Genomic DNA, 20580 nt, shown 5'->3' with positions numbered 1-20580 from the left:
GGAGGCGAGGTCCAACCACTTCGCCACCCTTATTGCGTCCGCAGATAATCGCCCGGCTGCCCTGTTTAGGGTGACTCGCTCCCTCCTAAATCAGGAGGTGAGGGAGGATCCCTTGCAGGGACGTGCCGAGGAGTTTAACCAACATCTGTCGGACAAAATCGCTCGGATTCGGACCGGTCTGGACTCTGACTGGGCAGAGTCTGACGATCAGGACACGGGTGGTCTTGTCGATATCACCTGGGAGGAGTTTGATTCTGTGACTCCGGAGGAAGTGGACAGGATCATGGGGAGGCTGAGCACCACCACATGTTTACTGGACCCGTGCCCTTCCTGGCTGGTCTATGCAGCCCGGGAGAGGACACACAGCTGGTTCCAGGCAGTTATATCGGCTTCTTTGAGTGAGGGTATCTTCCCCGCCGTCTTGAAGGAGGCGGTGGTGAGGCCTCTCCTCAAGAAGCCTGCCCTGGACCCGGCTGTATTGAACAACTTTCGTCCTGTCTCCAACCTTCGCTTTCTTGCGAAGGTTGTTGAGAGTGTGGTGGCGCATCAGCTCCCTCTGGTCCTGGATGAAGCGGATTATCTAGACCCGTACCAATCGGGTTTCAGGCCCGGGCACAGCACGGAGACGGCATTGGTCGCGCTGGTGAATGATCTCTGGAGGGCTCGGGACAGGGGGCATTCCTCTGTCCTAGTCCTATTAGACCTCTCGGCGGCTTTCGATACCATCGACCATGGTATCTTGCTGCGGCGTCTCAGGGGACTGGGAGTGGGAGGCACAGTTTTACAGTGGTTCTCCTCCTATCTCCAGGGACGTTCGCAGTCGGTGTTGGCAGGGGGGCAGAGGTCGACCGCGAGGTCTCTCATTTGTGGAGTTCCTCAGGGGTCGGTCCTCTCGCCTCTCCTGTTCAACATCTATATGAAGCCGCTGGGTGAGATCATTCGTGGCTTTGGAGTTGGGTATCATCAGTATGCTGATGATACCCAACTTTTCTTTTCAACCCCAAACCACCCCAGTGATGCCCTCAACGTGATGTCCCGTTGCCTGGAGGCGGTTCGGGTCTGGATGGGGAGGAACAGACTCCAGCTCAACCCCGACAAGACTGAGTGGCTTTGCATACCTTCATCCCGGGTTTATTCGGACATTCCACCTCTGGCTATGGGGGGTGAACTATTACCCCCCGTAGATAGGGCTCGCAACTTGGGGGTCCTCCTAGATTCACGGCTCACCTTGGAAGACCATATAGGAGCTGTGACTAGGGGGGCCTTCGCACAGGTTCGCCTGGTGCGTCAGTTGCGGCCCTATCTTAGCCGGGATGATCTATGCACGGTCACTCATGCGCTCGTGTCCTCTCGTCTGGACTACTGCAACGCTCTCTACATGGGGCTGCCCTTGAGGACCACCCGGAAGCTCCAACTGGTACAGAATGCAGCCGCGAGAGTGGTGTTGGGAGTCTCCCGATACTCCCACGTTACACCTCTGCTCCGTGAGCTGCATTGGTTGCCAGTTGTCTTCCGGGTGAGATTCAAGGTGCTAGTAATGGTGTTCAAAGCCCTCCATGGCATGGGGCCGGAGTACCTCAGGGAACATCTGCTGCCGGCATCAAGCTCCCTGCGCCCTGTGCGTTCCCACAGAGAGGGCCTCCTCAGGGTGCCACCGATCAGAGAATGTCGATTGGTGGCCCCCAGGGGGAGATCCTTCTCTGTGGGCGCTCCGGAGCTGTGGAATCAGCTACCGGTAGAGCTCCGGATGGCGCCCGATCTTCGCTCCTTTCGTCGCGATCTTAAGACATTTCTGTTTGTACAAGCTGGCCTAGCCTGATGGGGATTGCTGGGGTTGTTTTATCTTTGGTCTTTTAATTTTTCTTGGGGTTTTTAGCGCTGTATTTCCATTGTTTTTAACTAGGGCAATTGTTTAATCTTTTTTTAATGTTTGTATTTGCTATTTTATTCTGCCCTGTGAACCGCCCTGAGTCCTCAGGGAGAAGGGCGGTATATAAATGTTATTAAATTAAATTAAATTAAATTAAATTTATATGCTGCCCATTTTGCCATCCAAAGCAAGCAAAGGTTTGTTACTGATACAAATGTGCAGTGGATTTATTTTAGTCTGAATTCTTAATATTAATTATTCGTTGTTGCTGTTTTCGAGGTATGGAATTGGCAAAATCTTATATTTAAAAACAATCTTAACATGATTTTTTCTTGTAGCTATCAAGTGCAATCCTCATTGACTTGATTAACTTGCTAATTATATTTTTTAAACTTTCAGAGATATCAGTTGGTGAGAGAAATTGAGTCATTGGAAAAATATACAATTTTTGTCCCAGGGAATAATTCAATTGAGAAATATTGCCAAGCATCAAATATTACACAACTGGTAAGAGTTTATTTCTTTAACGAAATAATCCTAATTGCACTCATGTAGAGGTAAGCTCCCCTAACTCAATGAGACTTTTGATTCAACATATACATGATTGCACAGTTCTTTGTTTATTTGTGGGAAACAACATATCAATAAATAAGAATTTGGATTCAATCTTTAGATAACACATTTGGAACTAACTGTTGCTGGCTGCTTCATGTACCACAAAGCTCCTATGGGAGGACATTGAATTGATTTTAAAAGTTTCTACCTCATCACATCTGCTGGCTAACAACTGCTGTGTTCCCAAGACAACTCATATAAGAGACTGACAATCAATTCACGGGTTAACTCTGAATTGTCATATGTACAGAAATGCTATAAACGCCAGTTGACTTCCACTGAAAAATGAGATATGGTTTATTTAAACAATTTAAACATAATTGAAAATTTGTGTTAATTTAATAATGATATAATTATAAATGAAAAAATTATTCACTATCTCCTAATAAAATATAGCTTTTATATATCATTTAAGGACTTGGCTTTAGGTTGGTATCAGTATGTACCACATATAATGATGAAATTAAATTAGCATTTCTGCTTCGTGAGTTCATCGAGTGGCTTTGGCAACATGCTGAACTTTTTTCTAGGTTCTACAACTCTTCATATAAGAATGTTATTATCTCTGAGGGGGGCAATGGGAATATTTTCTTGTGCCACTTTTTCTGTGAATCAAGATGAGCTTGATTTGGTTGAGTATGGCAAAGCAACAACCTTGTTAAAGGCCAGTCTGCAGTTCAATCATGGGAGATGGGAAGAAAATGACTCCTCTGTGGGTTATGACTAAGATATTTGGAGGCATAAATTGAAGAACAATGGCTTATTACTATGCATCTTCTCTTTAAGTTTCTATTCCACTTTGCTGTTACCTTGTTGATTCTAATAATTGTCTTTTGAGTTTAAGTATTTTGTTTTGTGTGGATTCCAGGATAATGACACCATGCAGTATCATATTGTAATTGGTGATAAACTGTTTTTGAAAGACCTGAAGAACGGAGTGCATAGAAGCACAATGTTAGGATTCTCCAATTGGCTCATGTTTTCGAATACACTCAATAAGGTGAGAATGAGCTATAAGTTACACTTTGCTTCTACAGTATGTAGTTTAACAAGGAACATCTTAAAATATCAAATACAATACTTTTCAAATAGTAAATTTGTGTGTGTACTATGGCTTCAATCCCTGAAATGTTTTATGTATTTATTTTAAATATTTTATTTGTTTATATGAAATTTATTCAGCAATCTCTGTAACATAAATTGGAAGATCCCAGAATTCTGGTTAGTAAACTGACATACACAGATTAAAAACCAAAAGTTTGTTGGTTTCCGTTGGCCTCCACTGTGGATGCCGTATTGGCTTAGGAAGGTTTTAGAATGCTGTCTGGATAATTGTAATGCTATCTGGATAATTGTGCTTTGAACCATACTTCATTTCTCATCCCTTTTTTAATTGTAGACATATGTAAACAGAGTTCTTTTGGATGGCCCATTTGTTGAAACAAGAAATGGAATGTTGATTGGGGTTTCTCAAGTTCTACAGATTCACAAAAATCGTTGCACTACCAATACCACCACTGTGCAAAAGGTGAAGTATTAGAGATTTTCTCTCTTCGTTATGAGTACTAGTTGTTTTCTACTACCTCATTTGAGATTTATGATTAAACTGACTGCCTGAGCCCTCAGCCCGATGTAAAGTATATACACTCTTTTTCTTCTTAAAATCTGGAATCTTGCAACTTTCAGGAACAACTAAGCTGGCATCATAGGCCTCTTCAACAGCATTTGATATTCTATTTTTATTCATTCATTCATTCATCAATCAATCAAACTTCTTAACCGGCCATCTCCCTCAAGTAGGGACTCTGGTGGTATACAATTTAATCAATACAATAAAACATTAAAACCTGAATAATTTAAGATTAAAAATTTAAAAATGTATATATGATCCTGGTGAGGATTTTATCAATATAATAAAAATGACAAAACTTAATATTAGCATTTTGTTTTCATAGCAGTAGTTATGCTAACAAAAATAATCGGTCAAGATTTTATGAACCTAATGAATCCTGGCAGGTTCAGACCCCAGTCCTCCATCACCTAACTGAAACTAAAACCTCTAATTTTTAAGTAAATACTTTGATTTCTCAGATAGTGTATTCAGTGGTGCCTCCCTATAAAATCATTGAATTGGGTCTATTAACCAAATATCCTGAGAGCCAGTCTGGGTCATATATTGCCGAGAACAGAGTGCAACATAATGCATGAAAGTGGTGATGATAAAGTGAAACAATTCTGGTTTTTGTCTAGTAGAAAGGTAAAGCATAGAGCCCTGGAGTATAAGGAAGATGATGGAATCTGATCTTCCAATCTATTTGACTCTGAAGTTTCTCATGGCTTTTCCTGCAGTCTTGAGTTGGTATAATTTCAAACCAGTAGACAACTTGGTTGTTGACGTAAACTTAGATTTTAAAACCTCAATAAAAAGTGATTGGTTCATTAAGATAAAACAGGTCTATGACGTTGAATTGAATAAATCTTGATGTGGGAATAACAAGAGGTTGAGATAAGGATGGATAGAGAGCCAGCCTGGTGTAGTGGTTAAAATGAAACCAGATGACTGTGACTTCTAGTACCACCTTGGGCTTCAAAGGCAGCTGAGTGACTTTGAGCCAATCACTCTCTCTCAGCCCCAACCCACCTCACAGGGTTGTTGTTGTTGTTGTGAGGAAAATAGAAGGAGGAAAGAATATTATGTATGTTCGTTGTCTTGAGTCACTTATAAAGTAATAAAGGCAGGATAAAAAGCTAATAAATAAATAAATAAATAAATAAATAAATAAATAAATCTTGACAATGCTAATATCTCTGCTATCACAGAATATGAAAAATAATAACCAGATAATGATTAATGAGGGCTTCTGCTGTGTTATGATTTGTTACCCTTCTGCAATTGATGCTAATATTTTTCCATGCTCTGAAATATCTACTAATTATCCTTTATCCTCTCCCCCCCCATACGCCAGTCAAGATGTGCTAAATGCAACAAAAGATTCAAGTGCCCAGCAGGATCAGTGCTTGCGGTAAGTCTTGCTTTATTTCATTTGACACTTTTTGGTCTATCAAGTGTGTCACCAGCAAACTTTCTAGAAAAAGCAGCCCTTCTGCAGAATTTTGGAGCGAATAATGTTTATTGTGAGAAGGTTAGAAACAGTTAAAATAATAATTCTTTCTTGATCATGCCTCGATGTTATCTATTTGGAATACATATCTGCTTATCAACTTTTTTACTTTTTTTTGACAGCAACATCCAGGCAAAGGAAATCTTCCTCACTGTGTATTTAAAGCTGGAGGCATGAGATTAGTTGGCTGCTACTTTACTTGCATCAAAGTTTCCCTAGTAAGTCACCCCGATACCTGTGCATATGCCAACTATGCAGCTATTCCCTATTTTCTTCTGGTTGGCCCAGAAATATTTATTTCTTTATTAGGAGACTGAGATCATAATATGTATAACTGACTACCCTGCTGATGCATAGAAGTATATCAATATTACTGGTGCCATATGCACCACTGAGCTTCAGTGGTTAGAATGCAGCATTGCAGGCTATTTCTGCTGACTGCTGACTGCCAGAAGTTTGGCAGTTCGATCGTGACAAGCTCAAGGTTGATTCAGCCTTCCATCCTTCCGAGGTCAATAAAACGAGGACCCAGATTGTTGGGGGCAATGTGCTGATTCTGTAAACCGCTTACAGAGGGCTGTAAAGAACTATGGAGTGGTATATAAGTCTTAAGTGCTATTGCTATTATGATACCATCTCAAGCCCTAAGCAATATCAACTTTTGAACATGGCACCAATCAAGATTTTATGTAGCCATCCAACTCAAACGTTATGACACTGGATGTCTTATAAGGCAGAATCAAAATAAAGAGACGCTCAGCAGTAATCCTTACATTTGTACAAAATTCCTATTTTTTTTTCCTGGTCTGACTATCAATCTGTCTGTTTTCTGAGGTCTCCATCTGCTGTCCAGGCTACTATGGTGCTATGTGTGAGATGTGTCCTGGGAAGCCAGGCAACTGGTGCTCTGGCCACGGGGTGTGTCAAGATGGCATCGAAGGCAATGGAGATTGCCAGTGCCAGGAAGGTTTCCATGGTACAGCCTGTGAAATGTGTCAGGCAGGAAGATATGGACCCAAGTGCCAATCAGGTGATTATGGCTGTTATTCGCCCCTATTTGTGGCATCTGAACCTGGTTTTTCTTCTTTGTGCTACTTATTTCTTTCAAAATACTGTACAGGCAGTCCTTGACTTATTCACAGCTGGGCCCAAAATTCGCATTGCTAAGTAAGACATTTGTAGAGTTTTGTCTCATCTTCTTGCCACCGTTGTTAAGTGAATCATTGCAGTTAGTTAAGTTAGTAACCCAGTGGTTAAGTGAATCTGGCTTCCCCATTGACTTTGCTTGGCAGAGGGTCACAAAAGGTGATCACGTGACCCCGGGACACTGCAACGTTCATAAACACATGCCAGTTGCCAAGCATCCGAATCTTGATCACGTGACCATGGGGATACTGCAACGGTCATAAGTGAGAAAATGGTCATAAATCACTTTTTTCAGCGCCATTGTAACTTCAAACAGTCACTAAATGAATGTTTGTAAGTCAAAGGCTCCCTGTACATGGAGTCCTTTACTTGAGACAACAACTGGGACCAATATTTCCATTGCTAAACAAGGTGGCTCTTAAGTGAGTCATGCCAAATTTTTTATAACATTTTTTCCTATGGTTGTTAAGGAAATCACTGTGATTGTTAAATGAATCACCCAGTCATTCAGTGAATCCAGCTTCTCCCATTGACTTTGCTTATTGCAAGCCGGCTGGGAAGGTCATAGATGGTATTCAAATCACACACACACACACACACACACACACACACACACCAGGATACTGCAATCACGGTAAATACATGCCAGTTGCCAAGTGCCTGACTTTTAATCACATGACTATGGGGATGCTGCAACGGTTGTATGCGCAAGGACCAGTTGTAAGTTACTTTTTTCAGTCTCTAAATGATGGTTGTAAGTCAAGGAAAAACTGTATAAAGAACTGGGGAATAATTATTATCAAATCTCTATGCCGCCTCTGCCATCTATGGCTGGAATATCAGAATAGCATCTGTGCTACTGCATAGAGAAGCATTTGGTCAAAAACAGTGATGCACAAAAAAAGATTTGCATGCAGTCCCTGGGATTTTCTGAAACTTGGGGCCATCCTCCGATTTTTAATGTGGCCCAAATCACAAGCCAAACAATTATCCTATTACTTACATTTAATTGCCACCTGCAAGTTACTAAACGCCCTGGATTATTCTAACACTAGAATAGAATAGAATAGAATAGAATAGAATAGAATAGAATAGAATAGAATAGAATAGAATAGAATAGAATAGAATAGAATAGAATAGAATAGAATAGAATAGAATGGAATGGAATGGAATGGAATGGAATGGAATGGAATGGAATGGAATGGAATGGAATGGAACGGAACGGAATGGAACGGAATGGAACGGAATGGAACGGAGCTGGAAGGGACCTTGGAGGTCTTCTATCAAGCCCCCTGCTCAAGCAGGAGAACCAATACCATTTCAGACAAGTGACTGTCTAGCCTCTTTTTAAAAACCACCAGTGATGGAACGCCCACTGTTGTTCCACTGGTTAATGGTCCTCACTGTTAAGAAATTTATCCTTAATTCCAGGTTGCTTGTCTCTTTGGTCAGTTTCCAACCATTGTTTCTTTTCCTACCCTCTGGTGCTTTGGAAAATAATTTGACCTCCTCTTGTTTGTGGCAGCTACTCAAATACTGGAATACTGTTATCCTGTCACCCCTGTTTCTTCTTTTCTTTAGACTAGCCAAATCCATGTCCTGCAGCCATTCTTCATATGTTTTAGTCTCCATGCCTATGATTATCTTAGTTGCTTTTCTCTGAACTTTTTCCAAAGTCTCAATATCTTTTTTTTGTAGTAAGATGACCAAAATTGGTTGCAGTATTCCACGTGTTGTCTTACTAGGGTTTTATAAAGCAGTACTAATACTTCGTGTAATCTTGATTCGATGCCTCTGTTTATAAAACCCAGGATTGTATTAGCTTTTTTGGCTGCTGCTGCTGGCTCATATTCAAGTGATCATTCACTATGACTCCAAGGTCCCTCTAGGTAATTTGTAAACTCCTAAAACATTATTCTATAAATATTGTGTGTATTGTTCAAATACTTTCACTCACATTTCATTTCTAGGGCTCTGTGCAGGAATTGATAGTGATAAGGGCTGCATAGAAAGAGGTAGCTACATATAATAATTGGGTTTTCTGTTGGCCATGATGGTGCAGAAAAACCAGCATAGGTAACATTGGGTGTATTCATTTATACCTATATTTCTTCTTAGAGTGCAATTGCAATAAAGGACAGTGCAACGATGGGTTGTTAGGTGATGGAAGCTGCACATGCAACTCAGGATTTAAAGGAGTTAATTGTGACCAAGGTAAGTTGAGAAACAAGGCATACCGTTCCAGATTTGAACCTACTGGATTTTTTTAAAAAAATCAAATTTAAAAGAAATGAGAAAGGACTATATTAAAAATTGCAGAATTGGAGTTTTGTTATAATACCAGTGTGTCCCTTTTCTTCTCCTGCAGTCAAATCTGCAGAAAATGCTTGGTTTTCAAGACAAATCTAGGAGATAATACAAAGTGTATTGCAGATATAAGGCATAATCAAATATACAGAACAACTATTGCTATCAATCAAGGAACACCATAAAAAATAAAACTTATGCAACATTTTGGACATTTAATCAATTAATGAGATAGCTTATAAACAATTCTTGCTTTAATTAGGTTCATCAAGTAGAATGAGAAAATAGTAATATCATCAATCAATAGTGTGACATATTCAAAAAGCCCAGTCTTTTGGGGCCAGTGGGCACATTTGAAATGTGAGAACACATAATGGGCTTTCTCACAAAAAAGTTACCTTGAAAGTGTGACCAATCATAAAACATCCATATATCAGAAGGCAAAAAAAAAAACCCCAAAACAACCTCAGTTGGATAGCAACCACCTGCCTTTTATTTTCTAAGCCCTATCTTGGACCCAGAGTCCTTGCTGAAAGTAGAGATTAATTTGAGAATGTGTTTCATTCACAAGGTTCTAAAATTCCGTTCATTTTAAAAAATTAACTAAGAATCTAGGCCAATGTAGACATTATGTGGGAAACTCCACTGGCCATAAACTTTTCATATTTTGCTGTGAAGGCCTGGAACTGATCAGCCCCCCCCCCCCCAAATGGCTCTGCTAAGCCAACATAAGAATACAGGAGGATTGCCTGAGCTGTGGTGGCACAGTGGTTAGAATGCAGTGTTGCAGGCTAGTTCTGCTGACTGCCAGGGGTTCGATCCTCACCGGCTCAAGGTGAGGATCCTTCCTTCCGAGATCCCTTCCTTCCGAGGTCAGTAAAATGAGGACCCGACAATATGCTGACTCTGTTAACAGCTTAGAGAGGGCTGTAAAAGCACTGCAAAGCAGTATGTAAGTCTAAGTGCTGTTCGTGTTGCTGTGCTGGTGCAGACTAAAGCAAATTCTGTCGCAGCTGTTGTGTTAGTTGTATCATGGCATTCTGTAAATTGGTTATTTGTATATCCCTTTGCTGCTCATTTGCAGCAATGCTGTAGGCAGACAGAGATATCCCTGTGGGTTGAAGGCCAGTTTTAAAACTCCAAAATGGACTACCTCAAAGGACTGATGTTAGTCCTTTGAGGTAGTCCAAACAAAAAGTGCACCATGAGTAAGGTAAAGGTATAGGTTTCCCTGTTAGTTGTGCTCATCTCCGTTTCTTGGCCGAGGAAGCCAGCGTTGTCAGAAGACAATTTCCATAGTCAGGTGAAGAGCATGGCTATAGGTCAAAGGCACTTGGTATGCTGTTACCTTCTCACTAAAGTGGAACCTATTTATTTGCATGCTTTTGAAGGTCTAGGTGGGCAGGAGCTAGAGCAAATAACAGGAGCTCACCCCATTGTGCGAAGCTCAGGTCTCAAACCCAGGCTGTCAGCTCTCCAGCCGACACCATGAGTACTAAAGCTCTTTGTATTGTAAGGTTACATTAACAGAATCTTGTGAAACTGAAAGTATTTTTCCCCTCTTTTCCTTTTATTCTCCAGGAAACTAGGCAGGGTCCTTTCAGAAATGCTTCCCAGAACACCTCTTGCTTCTGAGGTGAGGAGCTCAGGATATCTCTTATAAGCTGGTTGTCTAGCCTGCAGCTCTTTCTTATGTCTCCCAAGATCATTCCCACATATCATTATAGTCAGGGCTTTTTTTGTCATAGAACGCTCAGAACGGAGTTCTGGCACCTTTTTTGGATGGAACCTTGTAGGGTAGGCAAGGCGGGTTGTATGACATGTGTGAGTTCCGGCACCTTTTTCTTTTACAAAAAAAGCACTGATTATAGTCAAAGTACATGACTACTTGAGAGAATTATTTTTTCTTGGAGATTGGACAATGTTCTAACAAAATGTTCTTTTGCAGAGATTGAAACTGATTTCTGCAATGGTACTTGTGATGTGAATGCCAAGTAAGTACAGTGGTTTAGAACAAAGTTTAGAACATGTTTGAAATTGGGTGATTGTTTTCTGTAACAACCCCACAGGGATATTTTCCCTCTTTTTCTCCACAGGGCTGTTGTGATAGGGAGAAAAGGAGGAGGAAGGAGTATCATCTATGTTTATCACCTTGAGTTACTTGTACATTAATATAGGCAGGATAAAAATCTAATCAATAAATTTAAGCAGTATTTCTAGGAAGCTGAGTTTTTAATTAAGCCTCTCTATTATATATTGCTTAGTTCCTTAAAAATGATCTGGTGATTATTAAATTCTCTAATGTACAGTTAGAGATTATTTACAAATAAAACCTGTGAAAGTATAGATTCCATTCATCAAGATCTTCCTTAAGTTAAATATAAATGTCTCTCAAACTACATCTTCTCATTCTGAACGAGAGTAGGCAAGACATTTCCCATGGTTTATTAATTTTCTTATCCAAATAAGTAAGATGAATTATTGCCACAAAGCAATTTTCATATAAATATTAATGGGACCATAACCACTAATTCCTGCATCAGAATGATTGACTTTGTAATTGTTTTCAATCACAATCTCCATTTATTTTCAAGGTGCAAAAATTCCACTTTGAGCATGAGAAAGAAACATATATCAGTAACTTGAGCTTCCTGCAGTGTATCTCTGTTGTGTAACTACACATTTAGACAAATGACAGAAGGGGAGTAATATGAGGCAAGCCAAACAAGCACAACACAATTAACACTCAGTATCATCATAAACATATGTGTGTGAGTTTATATATAATTCTCAATCCCTTATTACTCTGTTTCAGTTGCGTTAATGACTCTACTAATTCTCAACCTACCTGCTCCTGTTCTGCTGGCTATTCTGGAAATGGAACCTCTTGTGCAGGTATAGCTGGCAAATGCTTTCAATTCATAATGCATGCTTGATAGTTTAACACCGCAGGTATACACATACAGTACCTAGAGATAGATCTATGATAGCTAAAACTTATCGTATTTTTCACTAATTACATGCACAAGCATTGCTGATAGACACATGTTCACCATTTGAACATTACAACAAGTAAAACATTAGTAAGGTAAGTTTCATATAATTTAAAATGTAGCGTTCAATGCTTTCCTATGGGCTGTGTTCAGACTTTCCATAGCAAGTTGTTGGGTGAAGAGAAATGAGCATTTTTGCAGAGAAATGTTTACACTGTAATCTTAGGGAAGTCCTTTTTGTCTACATCCAATGCAAATCTCCTCCAGGTCCATGTCAAAGAAAACTGGCATGAAAGCCTGATGTGCATTCTCTGGCAGTTGGGTTGAGAAAGGCCAATCTGGGCAAAACAAAAGCTTGAAATCCTTGCCGGCTCTTTCATTCAGGTCAAGGATCAGACAAAATTCTCCCAACATTTCTTCTGAATTATAGTTTTCTACATCCCACATGAGCCTTCCCTACCTTATTTCACTTTAGTTTCACCACACCAGTAAAACCCAGTAGCAGATTTGGTAGTTGTAGAGGAACATCAGAAACATCCTGCTTCATAAATGGGGATATACTGGAGGAAAGCAAAGATTCAAACCACAGTCTGAACAAGGTCCCCAGGTGTTCGCAAATGTACTTGCCATACCTGTGTGCAACTGTTTTCTATTTTAGCCCACCCTCTTTTTCTTTGGCAATTCAGAAATAGACCCTTGTGCTGAGGATAATGGCGGCTGTTCCATATATGCTAACTGTACCAAAATAGCACCGGGCAAAAACATCTGCACTTGCAAAGAAGGTTATTCAGGAGATGGAACGTTATGCAGAGGTAAGCATCATACAGTTCAAAACAGATGAAAGGATGGTTGATGTGGCTTTAAAAAGTGGGGTGTTTTTTTCTGCCCAGAGTCACTTTTGTGAAATTGGCGACCATATAAATGGGATTAGAAACTAACTATTGGGATAGATCAGTACTCAAATAAATGAGTGGCATTTAAAAGAAGATGAAATATTTAAAATATGATAAAACAATGGCATTATTTCTCTGGCAGAGAAGTTGTCCTTTTTTATTTATTAAATTTATATGTCACCCATCTCCCCGATAAGGTGACTCTGGGTTCCTGTTACATCAGCCCAGGCAGTCAGCGCTTTCTTAAAATGTACATGTATATGTAGCTGGCTACTTCACTCTAAGCTGGATGGTAAAATAATGTGGACATGATCGCTGAATAATGGAGAAGAGGATTCTTCACCAGCGATAGTGACAGCTTACAAGGTTCCCCATTAGAATGAATGCCATTGTTTGTTCCATATGTAGGTGGGATACTTTGTAACAGGTACTGTATGAATATTCCACTTGGGAAGGTAAAAACTACTTGAAAGTTTTCTTTGATATTGTTTTTCCCTAATCAATTATGAATTTTCACTAGGAAGATCTGGGGCATTTAGAAAGATGAAAAATGTGTCCTGACTTATCCTTGCTCATTGCACTTATTGTGCAAGTTAACAGGATATTCATCAATTCATATCTTCTGAGACCTTGTTTTGTAACAGTCATATTTTTTGGTGGAAGCAATCTGATATAATGTGTATTTCTTTGATGTATAGAACTGGATCGGTGCTTAGAAAAGAATGGAGGATGCCACCGAAATGCAAACTGTATTAAAACAGGGCCAGGTTTGGTAAGCAAATTTTTATCTTATCCTATTCTGAAGTTTACTAACAATATACTTACAATGAAAAACAGTTGAGAACATAGCACTTAATACTTTGAACTATTCATATTTGTTTCCTATCTTACTCCATATAATTGTAATTTTTATTTTTGTAACATCTGACAGTGGAGACTCTCATTTCCTTTAGAGCCTTAGCTAAATAAAGTTGTTGAGAAGTTCATTTCTTCTACTTGGGATGAGTTTTTCTGTTTCCTGTTTCTATGACACAGGTGAATCTTACTGTTTGCTCAAGCCTTTCCTTGATTCCTCTGTGATCAGCAAAATAAAATGATGATTTTAATCATTTTTATATTTATTACATAATGTAAGTTTATTATAACACACTTAGTGCATGTTGTATATATTATTCTTAATGTTGGATGCTTGGGTAGGTAAAACCTGTGAATGCATATTTAAAAGAGTTGTAATAATCTCTAAACCTTCATATGAAAAAAGCAATGATACTAACAACAATAATCTGAATTTCTCACTCTCCGTCTCTCTCTCTCTCTCTCTCTCTCTCTCTCTCTCTCTCTCTCTCTCTCTCTCTATATATATATATATATATATATATATATATATATATATATATATATATATATATATATATATATATTTATATATATATATATATATACACACACACACACACACACACACACACACACACACACACACAGGCAGAGAATCAAACATAAAAGGCTTCAGGAACTTCTTCAACTGTTATAAATGGTGCTAGGATTTTGATACTGTAAGGCAGACATGTCAAACACAAGGCCCGGGGGCCAGATCCGGCCCGCGAAGTGGTTTCATGTGGCCCGCGAAGCCATCCTGGAAACAGTGAGGGAACGGCCCCCACTGCCTTGGCCCTGGCCCAGAGACCCTCCTTCTGCCAGAGACCCTCAGATCTGTCCCACTCCTGCCCAGGCCCCCATAGGCACCCTTGATGCAAATGATGTAGAGCTGGCCATGCCCACCCAGTAGGCCATACGCACTCTAGCCACGCCCACCCAGTAGGCCACGCCCACCCTGGCCCTACCCACCCGGCCCCTTGAGGGCAATGCTGATGCGGCCCTCAATGAAATTGAGTTTGACACCCCTGCTGTAAGGTCTCTAAAGTTGTCCTGATGTATATATTAAGCATGCACAGTGGACCCCAAACAAATAGTTTACCTATGCTACTTCCTCTGTCTATTGCTTTTGTGATTTTTGCCAGTCCCAAGATTGCAGTGATAAGTCTCAAAACAATCTGTTATGTTTGGCAGTGAGTTTAATGGGGCTTATTTATAATGAAGTAGTAGAGGAAGGATTGTATTGCTTGTTCTTAATCACACAGTCAGGGTGTCCAGAGAGAGAAACAAAAAAGTCAAGATGGTAGTTTCAAGCATGTGATTAAAGCCCTGGCCTTTTTAAAAAGTGCATCACAATGCATCCCCACTCCCCCCCAACATATAACCTCATAGATGTCCCTGCAAATAGATAAAAAGCTCCATGTGGCACTAGGGTTTCTATTATGGAGTTGGCCTTCTAGAATAAATTCAAAGTATGGTCTGTGTCTTGCTTTTTTTAATCTCGGGAGGCAGCTGAGTCATTAACATAAATGGTCACTTCTGAGGCAGCAGTAGCATTTCTATTGTATCCTGTAAGATGTGCATCTTCCTTGCCATCTGCTTAATCTCCTTGCTGGTGATGCATAGAGAGGTGGATCAAAGTAATTTATGGTCTAACATCTGCAACAATGGTTGTGGATTTCCATCCCATACACAGCAGGGAAAGGGACACATGAATGGGAAAAAAGGGTGTGTGTGTGTCCCTTTCCCTCCCATTCATGTATCCAGGATTGAAAGAGCCCAATGTAGGCATAGGACCTACCAAGGGATAGGCAGTCTGGAGATAGAGCTCCTCTAGTCTGTCCTCTACATACTCACACTGAAGTGTGGCAAGTGTGTACTCGCTGCTCTGCTTCCCCAGCAGGAACATCCAATGGCTTAAAATGCACAGAGCTCACTCATTTGCAATGGGACTATTAAGCGATTGTGCTCTCTCAACCTTTGGCACCCACAGCAGCTGCAAAGTCTGCATATGTGGGACGCACTTCCTCTATTTCACAGTTGCAGAAAGAGGCAGAGCAGGAAAATGACAAATATCTGCCATCTTTATAATTGCTGCAGAAGGATGTCTGGCAGTTTGTGTCCCTCTGTTTGAAATTCTGAATGTGAAATATGTGGCGGTGTTTTTATTTCTCTCAGGTTGCCTGTAACTGTCTTCCTGCGTTCACTGGTGATGGGATTAATACATGTGACTATGTTGATCCTTGCTCAGAGGTTTGTTTGTTTTTGTAAGATCTCCTGAATGCTAGTTTTCACCTTTTAAAAAAGCAAACAATACTAACCCCAACAGAGATTTGCTAATGGTGTGATTCCACTCATCACAAAGGTAATCTAGGTGCAGGCCCCAACATAAACATTAAAAATTAACTCTTTTTTTAAAAAAAAATTAACGAAAATATCAGGAGTTCCCTGAAGTCATCTGGCATTGTTACCCAAATCTTACAAGATTTTGAGTTGCAATCTTGTGACATTTGTTTTTTTAAAAAAATATATATATTGTTTAATTTTAAGGTCATACAGCTACCAGTTTAAAAGGTTTATGCATGCCATGGTACATTTCCCAGCCCTGATTTATTTGGTAATCCTTAAAAGTTTTCAATAATAAATTTCACAAGGGGGATGGGGGGAAGCAACCATGTCACTAGATCACACTGTGTTTTGTTTGGATTTGGCATAATGTGTTAATTCAACCATCATAATTTATAAACTATAGTTTATAGCTTAGTATGTTTAGTGGAGTCAACTAATTGTGTGTTAGTCAATAACCCTATTGCTGATTGATGTAAACACTTATTGAATTAAAGTTGTCTAGCAGTAGTATGGCTTTCAGCTTGGAGGTATATATTTCATGATGGGGATTATGGGGCTTGTTATCAAACCCAATAACCTTAGATGGGAACAACAAGGAAATTCTTCATGTAATCACTAATAATAGAAAGTAATAAGTGTTTTTCACAAACAAGAAAACTGTATCCATTAAATAGATAACCTTAATTTCATGTGCTTCAATTTCCTTAAAAGAGAGGTGGCAGGTGAATTTCCATTAAGGCACCTTTCTCTTTTAAAATCTTTGAATGACTTGACAGGTTCATGGAAACCTTTAAGGCAGGGGTAGGCAACCTTGGCTCTTTTATGACTCGTGGACTTCAACTCCCAGAATTCCTGAGCCAGCTGGCTCAGGAATTCTGGGAGTTGAAGTCCATGAGTCATAAAAGAGCCAAGGTTGCCTACCCCTGCTTTAGGCATGGTATTGAGTTTCTGCACACAGCTGTCTTCACTGAGATGGCTACTTTCCACTTCTCCAAAGCTGTTGATAGCTCATTCACTTTTCTGAAAAGGAAAATTGTTTATTTACAGCTACTATAACTCCTGTTTATTAGTTCTTCTTTTCTTGATCAGAATAATGGTGGCTGCAGTCCACTAGCTATGTGCCTTAAAAATGCAAATCAGAATCGAACATGCGTTTGTCTATTGGGGACTGGTGATGGCTTCACATGCCATAGAAAAGTATGGGAGGTAAGACATATTTTACTAAAACTTGCAACATTTGTGAGCATCCATTCCCAAATGCTAGAAGAGCAGTCTTCCTTCTTAACATTCCCAAACTTTGTGCTGATAGTAGTACTGAAAAAGCAGCATGTGACATAGTTGAAAAATGTTGCAAAAAAGAAAAGGTAGTTGCAAATGATCCCATGAATTAAAAAAATAGTAAAAAATTAGATGATAAATCAGTTGAACTTTCATTTGAAAGAAAATATAAAGAAAACAAAGCTTTTTTCATGTATGCCAGGGGTGTCAAACTTGCAACGTCACATGACGCGTTGCGATGTATCCCAACTTTTTCCCCATTGCTGGAGCTGGGGTGGGCACGGTTTTGGCATGACGCATCCGGCCAGTGGGCCGGCAGTTTGACACCCCTTATGTATGCTATCTGGGGATTCATTGGTAAGGACATAATTTCCTATATTGAATGGTTCAAATATGATTGTTATAATTAATAATTCAAAATTATTCATATTTATTTTATTTATTTTATTTTATTAAATTTATATACCGCCCTATTCCTGGAGGACTCAGGGCGGTGTACAGGGAGGATTAAAACAAACATACAAAAATTAAAATCAGATTAAGACAATTAATTAAATGAAGTCCCTGAAATTTAAAACTAAAACCCAATAAAAATTAAAACCCCTCAGCCTGGGCCAGACAGCTCAAAGAGCCAAGTTTTCAGGTCCCTGCGGAATGAGCGAAGGTCGGGGGCAGTCCTAAGTTCCATGGGGAGTTGGTTCCATAGGGCCGGTGCGCCCACAGAGAATGCTCTTCCCCTGGGAATAACCCGCTGGCATTCCTTAACCGGCGGTATCCTGAGAAGGCCCTCCCTATGGGAGTGCACGGGACGAAGGGAGCTTGATGCCAGAAGCAGGTGTTCCCTCAGATAACCCAGACCCAAGCCATTTAGGGCTTTATAGGTCATCACCAGCACCTTGAATATATGAAGTGTGATAGCTCCCAAGTCTCTTGGGGCACATGGAAGCCTTGAGTCAGAATCAAAGGCAAGATCAGTCCGGCCACTACATTTGGTTGCCAGATATTACTGCATCCATGCCTTCATTAATTCTCTGGCCAACCAGTTCAAGTACCTATGAAGATTCCAGCCAGAATGTAGGGCTCAAAACCTGACATGCATCAGATCTGCTTTTCTCTATTATAATTCTGCAGTGGGAGAGTTTTTACAAGGAATTCCCACATCTGCAATTGCAGTATTAGAAGCCTGTTATTATGAATGTTTTTTATGCACATACTTTAGTTCCTAAAATTTGGAAGAAACTTGTTATTGTGAACATGTTTAATCCCTCCCTCCCTTCCTTCCTTGCTTCCTTCTTCAGGAACTTATGGGAAGAAAAGATGCCTCTGAATTTCTTCGTTACAGCAAGGTAAGTATGAGAAGGATTTCTATGTGGTAAAAAACTGGAGTGGGATCCAGAAAGTTCCTTGCACAATCCCTGCAACCGTGCAATCCAATTAGAACTATACACCAGAACATCTGGAAAGCATCAGAATTGGAAGGTTGACCTATGCCCATTTCTAGACAGTCCCTCAACGGATGAAATTGTCTTTTCTGGTGGGTTTTTTTGGGAGTGGGGTGGGGGGTGGGGTTGAGTATGGTTCCTATTTCTGCATACAATGGAATTTAGATCCATGCTTTTAGCCAGGACTTTTATATGTGAACAATTTTATATTTTTGGCTTTTGTATCTTATTTTGCATTTTATATTTTGCATTTCTTGCTTAATATTGTTAAATGTCTTGAAGATTCAGGGGGAAAAAGGGGGGGAGTGGAATCTAATCAGCAAAATACCCAATGAAAAGAATAGTGTTGCAACAAGAGAGAAATGAAGAAATTTTCTATGATGGGTACAGAGTTCATAGAACCATCAGATTCAAAGAGACTCTGAAGGTCCTGAGTTCTGACTCACTGCCCAGGGCAGGAATGCGAACCCAGACAAATGTCAGTCAATTTTTTTTTCAAATCACCAATAATGGAGCACCTATGATTTCAAAAACCAAGTTATTCTAGTGTTTCCTAGTTTTCAGTGAAGAAATTACTTCTTGTGTCAAATTTAAATCCCCTCTGTGAAGTTTTCGTTTATGGTTCTTGGAAATTGTGGAAAATAAACCTGCACACCCTCTTCCCTATGATAGCCCAGGAAATATTAGAACAGTCTTCTAATATTTAGAAGACTGTTTTTCCTTAGCTTTCCCTTAGCCTAAATATACCCAGTCTCCTAAACCATTCTTAGTCATTTCTCTCCCAAGCTTTTCCCCTCTCACTGTTCTTTGTACTTTTTCCAATTCCTCAGCCAGCGACCAAAGCCAACACCGTATCCCAAGGGCAGGGGTACTGGTGCAGCATACAGCTATCATTTCCTGCAAAACCTGACAGTATAACCCTGTTGATAAGTCCAAGATGACATTACCTCTTGCAGCATCTTCAGTGCACGGCCAATTTCTCTGAATCCAAATGCCAAACGCCTGTAGATTATAACTTTTGCTTGGTATTTATACTAATCCCTGGACTTCTCCCTATGTTGCAGTTTTATCGAGTATTGGAAATAACAGGGAAAGGACCATACACCATTTTCGTCCCACATGCTGATTACCTACAGACAAAGACCACAGTAAGCACTTGTGAAAGGTGGCATTTGAAAAACCCAAGGGGTGCCTTAGATTGTAAGCCGCCCTGAGTCTTCGGAGAAGGGCGGGATATAAATGGGATTAAAATTAAAAAAAAATGTTTAATGTAAAAGAAGAGTTCACTAAGAGAACCTTAAGGAAGGATAACTTCTAGGCAAATTCTTGTTTCAGTTAAGCGTTATTTTTTTTTAACTTTGCTTCCAAATATAAATGTCTTCAGCTAAATTTGAACTTCCTCTGTAGCATCTTAATGGAAACACTGAGCAAGATGCATTGGACAAAACAGGGTACAGTACCATCAATATGCCATATCCATTGAGATGGCACACAATTTGGGGGGGTGTCCTCCTGGACTCATGGCACCTACTTAGGGAGCGGGTGGCAGTCATGTCTGGGAGGTGTGTGCTCCGCACAGATTCATCTTGCATGCCAACTGTGCCCTCTCCTGGACCAAGAAGCCTTAGTCACTTTGTGTTTGGACTATTGCAATGTGCTTTACATGAAGCTGCCCTTGAAGACCATCTG

At 40.1% G+C, this 20580-nt stretch overlaps 1 protein-coding gene across 1 annotated transcript in view; it reads left to right on the top strand.

Annotated features, from left to right (window-relative positions):
* STAB1 (stabilin 1) overlaps positions 1 to 20580 on the top strand; it is a gene marked incomplete at its 5' end in the record, with an annotated part of 119467 nt that overhangs the window by 62199 nt on the left and 36688 nt on the right. The window contains 15 exons of the mRNA XM_083353358.1: positions 2270 to 2377; positions 3354 to 3485; positions 3885 to 4013; positions 5452 to 5508; positions 5730 to 5825; positions 6442 to 6637; positions 8872 to 8967; positions 11009 to 11054; positions 11876 to 11955; positions 12740 to 12865; positions 13645 to 13718; positions 16001 to 16075; positions 17261 to 17377; positions 18748 to 18795; positions 19956 to 20039. Of these exons, the coding sequence (XP_083209484.1) occupies positions 2270 to 2377; positions 3354 to 3485; positions 3885 to 4013; positions 5452 to 5508; positions 5730 to 5825; positions 6442 to 6637; positions 8872 to 8967; positions 11009 to 11054; positions 11876 to 11955; positions 12740 to 12865; positions 13645 to 13718; positions 16001 to 16075; positions 17261 to 17377; positions 18748 to 18795; positions 19956 to 20039 (1464 nt within the window). The remainder of the gene's footprint in view (positions 1 to 2269; positions 2378 to 3353; positions 3486 to 3884; positions 4014 to 5451; positions 5509 to 5729; positions 5826 to 6441; positions 6638 to 8871; positions 8968 to 11008; positions 11055 to 11875; positions 11956 to 12739; positions 12866 to 13644; positions 13719 to 16000; positions 16076 to 17260; positions 17378 to 18747; positions 18796 to 19955; positions 20040 to 20580) is intronic.

Source organism: Vipera ursinii (genome assembly GCF_947247035.1).
Source record: "Vipera ursinii genome assembly, chromosome: 2".
Classification (NCBI taxonomy): domain Eukaryota; kingdom Metazoa; phylum Chordata; class Lepidosauria; order Squamata; family Viperidae; genus Vipera; species Vipera ursinii.
The sequence above is the reverse complement of the archived record's forward strand: the minus strand, read 5'-3'. Positions and strand labels throughout refer to the sequence as shown.